The 9,300-nt window shown below is 41.4% G+C and overlaps 1 protein-coding gene across 1 annotated transcript; it reads left to right on the forward strand.

Annotated features, from left to right (window-relative positions):
- The first annotated feature begins 718 nt into the window (after positions 1-718).
- LOC133261479 (olfactory receptor 8K3-like) lies at positions 719-1,588 on the forward strand. Its single transcript, XM_061439957.1, has one exon. It carries the CDS (start codon positions 719-721, stop codon positions 1,586-1,588), a length of 870 nt encoding a protein of 289 aa, XP_061295941.1.
- Positions 1,589-9,300: the final 7,712 nt, after the last annotated feature.

Genomic DNA, 9,300 nt, shown 5'->3' on the forward strand with positions numbered 1-9,300 from the left:
GCACCAGGGAAGCTCAAGAAAAGTGGGGTGATTCACCTATACCTTCTCCAGGGATCTTTCCAATCCAGGAATTAAACAAGGGTCTCCTACATTGCAGGCAGATTGTTTATCATCTGAGCTACCAGGAAAGCCTGTAAAAGTGAAAGTATTTGTGTCCCCATGGACTCTAACCACCAGGCGCCTCCATTTATGGAATTCTCCAAGCAAGAATACTGGAGTGGGTAGCCATTCCCTTCTCCAGGAGATCTTTCTGACTCGGATTGAACCCAGGTCTGCTGCATTGCTGGCAGATTCTTTACCATCTGAGCCACAAGGGAAGCATAATAATTCTTTCTGGTTGGGGGATACCATAATACAGTATCATATTTAGAAGTGTCACTGGGCTATAACCATTTGGAGCCAGCAGCACACTTCCTCCATTGGTGACAATCAAACCACCTCAAGATATTATTGAATGCTCTTTGGGGAACTAATTTTTCTCGCTGGAAAATGACAAACCTAGCCCTCTCTCCAACTGTATTGCTATCTCTGTAACCGTTTCTATGTCTTTAAATGTATGCTTTACTTCCAGGAGGCAGTCATTTTAATAGAATCTAAACTTTAAAATTAAATTTATTATATTTATATTAACTTTGAATGCTAAGAAAATCACCAGGATTAAAATCATAACACTATTTACTACTCTGAGGTCTCTATCCAGCCTATGTTTTCTGATAAAATGGAAGAACACAACAGAACAGTGCTGAGTGAATTCATCCTCATGGGAATCACAGACCGCCCTGAACTGCAGGCTCCATTGTTTGTGCTCTTCCTCATCATCTATGTGATCTCAGTGGTGGGCAACTTGGGCATGGTCATCCTCACTAAGGTGGACCCCAGGCTACAGACACCCATGTACTTCTTTCTCAGGCACCTGGCTCTTACTGATCTGGGTTACTCAACAGCTGTGGGCCCCAAAATGTTGGTAAATTTTGTTGTGGGTCAGAATAAAATCTCTTATTATTTGTGTGCTACACAGATGGGTTTTTTCATCATGTTCATTACTAATGAACTTTTTATTCTGGCAACAATGTCTTATGATCGTTATTTGGCCATTTGTAACCCTCTGCTCTACACAGTCATCATGTCACAAAGGGTGTGTAAAGTGCTGGTGGCAATCCCCTATGTCTATAGCACATTCGTATCTCTGTTGATCACCATAAAGCTTTTTAATTCATTCTTCTGTGGCTATAATGTTATCAGTCATTTCTACTGTGACTGTCTCCCCTTGATATCTTTGGTCTGTTCAAATACGCAAGAAATTGAGCTGATCATTCTGATCTTCGCAGGTGTTAATGTGATCCTCTCCCTTCCAATAATTCTTATGTCTTATTTGCTCATCCTTGTAGCCATTCTCAGGATGAACTCTGTTGAAGGTAGGCACAAGGCTTTTTCTACCTGTGGATCCCACCTAACAGTGGTCACAGTGTTCTTTGGGGCTTTGATATTTATGTATGTGCAACCAGAGTCCAGACATTCCTTTGACACTGATAAAATGGCATCTATATTTTACACCCTTGTTATCCCCATGTTAAATCCCTTGATCTAAAGTTTGAGGAACAAAGATGTAAAATATGCACTACAAAACATGTGGAATAAGCTTTATAACATTTCCTCTTAAAGCCTATGTACAATATGATTCCTATCATTTTTATTCTGGGCTTCAAACATTTCTCTGTGTGTCTTTAAATGTAATAGTGAACACAAATAAGTTCAATATACTTTTTAGAGATTGCCTTTTCTGTGCCAGTAACACATTTATGTGCTGTACCTACACTAGCACACAAAGTAAGGAAAAAATCTGCCTTCTTTGAGTGAGAGATATTAATCATAAATACAATTAAGTAAATGTCATTATACAGGAGAATTGATTAGGAAACTACAGAGTATTCAAGCAGGTAAGGAGAGTGGATATGCTGTGTGTGAGAAAGGAAGAATCAGTTCAGTCACTCAGTCATGTCCAACTCTTTGCAACCCCATGAACCACAGCATGCCAGGCCTCTCTGTCCATCACCAACTCCTGGAGTCTACCCAAGTCCATATCCATTGAGTCCATGATGTCATCCAACCATCTCATCCTCTTTCATCTCCTTCTCCTCCTGCCCTCAATCTTTCCCAGCATCGGGGTCTTTTCCAATAAGAAAGGAAGAATAGTAGATAAAAAGTGAGTTTAAATGTTTATTGCTTTTCTCAACTACTAGAATAAACTTCCCCATGACTATGTGTGTGTTTGGGCATGTGCATATGTTTTTGTGTAAGAACATCTATCTGTTTGAGCCTCCATACACTTCTAAGGCATATGAAAAATTAAACTTTCCTGGAAAAGGACATGACAACCCACTCCAGTATTCTTGCCAGAAAATTCTATGGACAGGGGAGCCTGGTGGGCTACACTCCATGGGGTCATAAAGAATTGGACATGACTGAGAACACAACACAAAAGTTAAACATGTTGTGGTTTCAAGGATGCTCAGTGTAGCATAATGATTTGACCTCAGCAATTATCTGAACTTTCACACATGTTTCCGTACCGCATGGAGGAGGTTAGTGTCCTGCTCTGTTCTCATCAGTGAAGTTACTTCCATACATGAGCCTTAGAAAGCCTATTAACTCAGCACACTCTGCAATTCAGTAACCTACAAAATCAGCACAATATTTTATTTCAATCAGTTCATTTTCTGTACCAGTGGACATTCTAATTAAGATCAATTTCCTTGATTATAGTTAGCAATCTTTACTGTATATCTGAAGGTTAAGAGAGCAATATTTAAATGCTTTCATCACAAAAGGAAAGGTAATACGATGGAGGTATTGTTGGTGGTGTTCAGTCGCTAAGTCACGTTTAAGTCTTTGCAACCCCATAAATCACAGCACTCTAGGCTTCTCTATCTGCCACTCTATCCCATCTTTATTGTTTAGTTGGTAAGTCATGTCCGACTATTTGCGACCCCGTGGACTATAGCCAGCCAGGCTCCACTCCATGGGATTTCCCAGGCAAGAATACCAAAGTGGGTTGCCGCTTCCTTCTCCAGGAGATATTCCTGACCCAGGGATCGAACCTGCATCTCCTGCATTGGCAGGCAGATTGTTTACCACTGAGCCACCAGAGAATCCCAGAGTTTGCTCAAATTCATGTCCATTGAGTCAGTGATGCTATCTAATCTTATCCTCTGCCACTCCCTCCTCCTTCTACTGATGGAGGTATTACCTCATGCTAAGTTGTAATCATGCTGAAGTGCATAAGAGTATCAAATAACACATTGTACACCACAAACTTACACAATGCTGTAAGTCAATTATATCTCAGTGATGCAGAAAAAAATAAATCTCTTGAGGTCTCCCATGGATACTTTCAATTGTGTATTTATAATTTTTGGAGATTTTGATTCCTAACTGCTTCTTTTTGTTTAATATTGCTGTTCAGTTGATAAGTCACGTCTGACTCTTTGAGACCCAATGGACTGCTGCATGCCAAGCTTCCCTGTCCTTTGTCATCCCCCTGAGTTTGAGCAGACTCATATTTTTTGAGTCATTGATGTTAACTAACCACCTCATTCTCCACCACCCCTTTCTCCTCTTGCCTTCAATCTTTCCCAGCATCAGGATGTTTTCCAATGAGATTACTCTTCCCATTAGGGGGCCAAAGTAATGGAGCTTCAGCTTCAGCATCAGTCCTTCCAATGAATATTCAGGGTTGACTCCCTTTAGGATTGACTGGTTTGATCTCCTTGCAGTCCAAAGGACTCTCAAGAGTCTTCTCCAGCACTACAATATGAAAGCATCAATTCTTCATCGCTCATCCTTCCTATGGTACAACTCCTACATCTGTATGACCACTGGAAAATCTATATCTTTGACTATATGGACCTTTGTTTCATGAGGTTGTTACATTTCCTGACCTCTGTGAAGATCAAGAATATTTCTTGTTTAATATTTGTGCATCTTTACATAAGTGGTCTATTCTATACTGAATTAGGCTTGCTGTCTCTTTTATGGGGTGACTTTCCTCAATATTGGTTCATAAGAGCTTATGATATATTTTTATTAAGGTCAATTCGATAATTCTTCTTATAAGAAGCAACAGAAGGTAATTCCATGATTTGTTCTATAGTATGTTTCTAGTGGAAGTGTAGTAAGATAAGTACCACTATATAAATATTATGTCTTGTGAACTCTCCTAACCCTTCTGAATTTCCACGTTCTTTGGTTATATTTAGTATTTTTAACATTCATGAAAGTTTATTTGCATCATAGTTTAAACACATTTTTTACCATCACAGATTAAATTCTTTATATAGTCAATCAAATTCAAATTAAAATAATTTATTGGAATAAAAAATAATCATAAGTACTCTTTCAAGTGAGGTAAAATGTAAGGAATTTATATAGTTGATTTTTTAAAATTACTAAGAAAAATATGTACTGAATATAAACATTCTAAATATATGCAGAAAAATTTTGGTTTTTGGAAAATGTATGTTGGACAAAGATACAGTAAAATGATGATTACATATTGATAGCTTCTAAAAACATGAAAATGTTTAAATTAATATTTTTGGATATCTTCAGTGAATATGTGTGACTTTTATAACAGAAAAAAGTAGAAGAATCTAATATCTGGATTTGAAAACAATAAACTGTGACTATATATAAGCGCATTGGCGGCTGTGACCGGCGCACTAAGCGCGACGGTGGCTGCGACTGGCGCATTAAGCGCGGGCGAGAGGAGCTACCCCACGTCCGAGGTCAGGGGCAGAACCTGGGAGAACCCCATGCCTGAAGGGCTGTGGCCAAGAGGAGTAACCCCACGTCCGAGGTTAGGGTCAGCGGCCAAGAGTGCCAGGCTGCAATGGTACAGGAATGGCAGAGAAAAGCTACCCAGTCCGAGGTCAGGGGCGGCAGCCGGGAGGAGCTATCCCAAGACCCCACGCCTGAGGCCAGGGGTGGCGGCCGGGAAAAGCTATCCCACGCCCGAAGCCAGGGGCAGCGGCCAGGAGGATCAACGCCAGGTCCAAGGAGTGGTGGCTGCCTGGGCACAGGAGGGCCTAGAGGCGCTATCCCACTTTGAAGGTCAAGAAGGGCTGCAGTGAGGAGATATCCCTCATCCAAGGTAAGGAGCAGTGGCTGCACTTTGCTGGAGCAGCTGTGAAGAGATACCGCACATCCAAGGTAAGAGAAACCCAAGTAAGATGGTAGGTGTTGCAAGAGGGCATCAGAGGGGAGAAACACTGAAACCATACTCACAGAAAACTAGTCAATCTAGTTTTCTAGTCAATCACACTAAGACCACAGCCTTGTCCTACTCAAGGAAACTAAGCCATGCCCGTGGGGTCACCCAATGGGCGGGTCAAGGTGGAGAGATCTGACAGAATGTGGTCCACTGGAGAAGGAAATGGCAAACCACTTCAGTATTCTTGCCTTGAGAACCCCATGAACAGTATGAAAAGGCAAAATGATAGGATACTGAGAAAGGAACTCCCCAGGTCAGTAGGTGTCCAATATGCTACTGGAGATCAGTGGAGAAATAACTCCAGAAAGAATGAAGGGATGGAGCCAAAGCAAAAGCAATACCCAGCTGTGGATGTGACTGGTGATAGAAGCAAGGTCCGATGCTGTAAAGAGCAATATTGCATAGGAACCTGGAATGTCAGGTCCATGAATCAAGGCAAATTGGAAGTGGTCAAACAAGAAATGGCAAGAGTGAATGTCAACATTCTAGGAATCAGTGAACTGAAATGGACTGGAATGGGTGAATTTAACTCAGATGACCATTATATCTACTACTGCAGGCAGGAATCCCTCAGGAGAAATGAAGTAGCCATCATGGTCAACAAAAGAGTCTGAAATGCAGTATTGGATGCAATGTCTAAAACGACAGAATGATCTCTGTTCGTTTCCAAGGAAAACCATTCAATATCACAGGAATCCAAGTCTATGCCCCAAACAGTAACCCTGAAGAAGCTGAAGTTGAACGGTTCTATGAAGACCTGCAAGACCTTTTAGAACTAACATCCAAAAAAGATGCCCTTTTTATTATAGGGGACTGGAATGCAAAAGTAGGAAGTCAAGAAACACCTGGAGTAACAGGCAAATTTGGCCTTGGAATACAGAATGAAGCAGGGCAAAGACTAATAGAGTTTGGCCAAGAAAATGCACTGGTCATAGCAAACACTCTCTTTAAACAACACAAGAGAAGACTCTACATATGGACATCACCAGATGGTCAACACCGAAATCAGATGGATTATGTTCTTTGCAGCCAAAGATGGAGAAGCTCTATAGAGTCAGCAAAAACAAGACTGGGAGCTGACTGTGGCTCAGATCATGAAATCCTTATGCCAAATTCAGACTTAAATTGAAGAAAGCAGGGAAAACCACTATACCATTCAGGTATGACCTAAATCAAATCCCTTATGATTATACAGTGGAAGTGAGAAACAGATCTAAGGGCCTAGATCTGATAGATAGAGTGCCTGATGAACTATGGACTGAGGTTCGTGACATTGTACAGGAGACAGGGATCAAGACCATCCCCATGGAAAAGAAATGCAGAAAAGCAAAATGCTGTCTGGGTGGGGGTGGGGGGGGCATTACAAATAGCTGTGAAAATAAGAGAAGTGAAAAGCAGAGGAGAAAAGGAAAAATATAAGCATCTGAATGCAGAGTTCCAAAGACTAGCAAGATGAGATAAGAAAGCCTTCCTCAGCGATCAATGCAAAGAAATAGAGGAAAACAACAGAATGGGAAAGAGATCTCTTCAAGAAAATTAGAGATACCAAGGGACCATTTCATGCAAATTTGGGCTCGATAAAGAACAGAAATAGTATGGACCTAACAGAAGCAAAGATATTAAGAAGAGCTGGCAAGAATACACAGAAGAACTGTACAAAAAAGATCTTCAGACCCAGATAACCACGATGGTGTGATCACTGACCTAGAGCCAGACATCCTGGAATGTGAAGTCCAGTGGGCCTTAGAAAGCATTACTACAAACAAAGCTAGTGGAGGTGATGGAATTCCAGTTGAGCAATTCCAAATCCTGAAAGATGATGCTGTGAAAGTGCTGTACTCAATATGCCAGCAAATTTGGAAAACTCAGCAGTGGCCACAGGACTGAAAATGTCAGTTTTCATTCTAATCCCAAAGAAAGGCAATGTCAACAAATGCTTAAACTACCGCATAATTGCACTCATCTCACACGGTAGTAAAGTAATGCTCAAAATTCTCCAAGCCAGGCTTCAGCAATACATGAACCGTGAACTTCCTGATGTTCAAGCTGGTTTCAGAAAAGGCAGAGGAACCAGAGATCAAATTGCCAACATCCGCTGGATCATGGAAAAAGCAAGAGTTCCAGAAAGACATCTATTTCTGCTTTATTGACTATGCCAAAGCCTTTGACTGTGTGGATCACAATAAACTGTGGAAAATTCTGAAAGAGATGGGAATACCAGATTACCTGATCTGCCTCTTGAGAAATCTGCATGCAGGTCAGGAAGCAATACTTAGAATTGGACATGGAACAACAGACTGGTTCCAAATAGGAAAAGGAGTACATCAAGGCTGTATATTGTCACCCTGCTTATTTAACTTCTATGCCGAGTACATCATGAGAAATGCTGGACTGGAAGAAACACAAGCTGGAATCAAGATTGCCAGGAGGAATATCAATAACCTCAGATATGCAGATGACACCAACCTTACGGCAGAAAGTGAAAAGGAACTAAAAAGCCTCTTGATGAAAGTGAAAGAGGAGAGTGAAAAAGTTGGCTTAAAGCTCAACATTCAGAAAACGAAGATCATGGCATCCAGTCCCATCACATCATTGGAAATAGATAGGGAAACAGTGGAAACAGTGGCAGACTTTATTTTTGGGGCTCCAAAATCACTGCAGATGGTGATTGCAGCCATGAAATTAAAAGACGCTTACTCCTTGGAAGGAAAGTTATGACCAACCTAGATAGCATATTCAAAAGCAGAGACATTACTTTGCCAACAAAGGTTCATCTAGTCAAGGCTACGGTTTTTCCTGTGGTCACGTATGGATGTGAGAGTTGGACTGTGAAGAAGGCTGAGCACTGAAGAATTGATGCTTTTGAACTGTGGTGTTGGAGAAGACTCTTGAGAGTCCCTTGGACTGCAAGGAGATCCAGCCAGTCCATTCTGAAGGAGATCAGCCCTGAGATTTTTTTGGAGGGAATGATGCTGAAGCTGAAACTCCAGTACTTTGGCCACCTCATACGAAGAGCTGACTCATTGTAAAAGACTCTGAGGCTGGGAGGGATTGGGCGCAGGAGGAGAAAGGGATGACAGAGGATGAGATGGCTGGATGGCATCACTGACTCGATGGACATGAGTCTCAGTGAACTCTGGGAGTTGGTAATGGACAGGGAGGCCTGGCGTGCTGCGATTCATGGGGTTGCAAAGAGTCGGACACGACTTAGGGACTGAACTGACATATATCCCAATATCCTATTTCTAAAATAAGTCTTGCTGTACATTGTATAGTCCCTCAAAGATGAACCAGAAAGAGATCAAAGTATGTAGAGATTTACAAAGTTTGCTAATATATATTTTTTCCATTTTAAATGTTGTTCTTCAGTCACTAAGTCATGTCTGACTCTTTGTGACCCATGAACTGAAGCTCATCAAGCTTCCCTGTCCTTCACTATCTCTTGGAATTTGTTCAAGTTCATGTCCATTGAGTCAGTGCTGCCATCCAACCATCTCATCCTCTGTCACCCTCTTCTCCTCCTGTCCTTAATCTTTACCAGCATTAAGATCTTTTCCAGTGAGTCAGCTCTTTGTATCAGGTGGCCAAAATATCGGAGCTTCAACTTCAACATCAGTCCTTTTAATGAATATTCAGAACTAAGTTCCTTTGTCCTTAGTCTTCCCATATATATTTAGTGACTTGCCTACAAGTGCTGCTTTTGGTTCAGCCTGGCATATAAACAGCATCAGAAATTCTATTATTTGGGGGGGCTCCAAAATCACTGCAGATGGTGACTGCAGCCATGAAATTAAAAGATGCTTACTCCTTGGAAGAAAAGTTATGACCAACCTAGATAGCATATAAAAAGCAGAAACATTACTTTGCCAACAAATGTCCGTCTAGTCAAGGCTATGGTGCTTCCAGTAGTCACACATGGAGGTGAGAGTTGGACTATAAAGAAAGCTGTGCACTGAAGAATTGATGCTTTTGAACTGTGGTGTTGGAGAAGACTCTTGAGAGTCCCTTGGACTGCAAGGAGATCCAACCAG

Source organism: Bos javanicus, chromosome 15, assembly GCF_032452875.1.
Source record: "Bos javanicus breed banteng chromosome 15, ARS-OSU_banteng_1.0, whole genome shotgun sequence".
Lineage (NCBI taxonomy): Eukaryota > Metazoa > Chordata > Mammalia > Artiodactyla > Bovidae > Bos > Bos javanicus.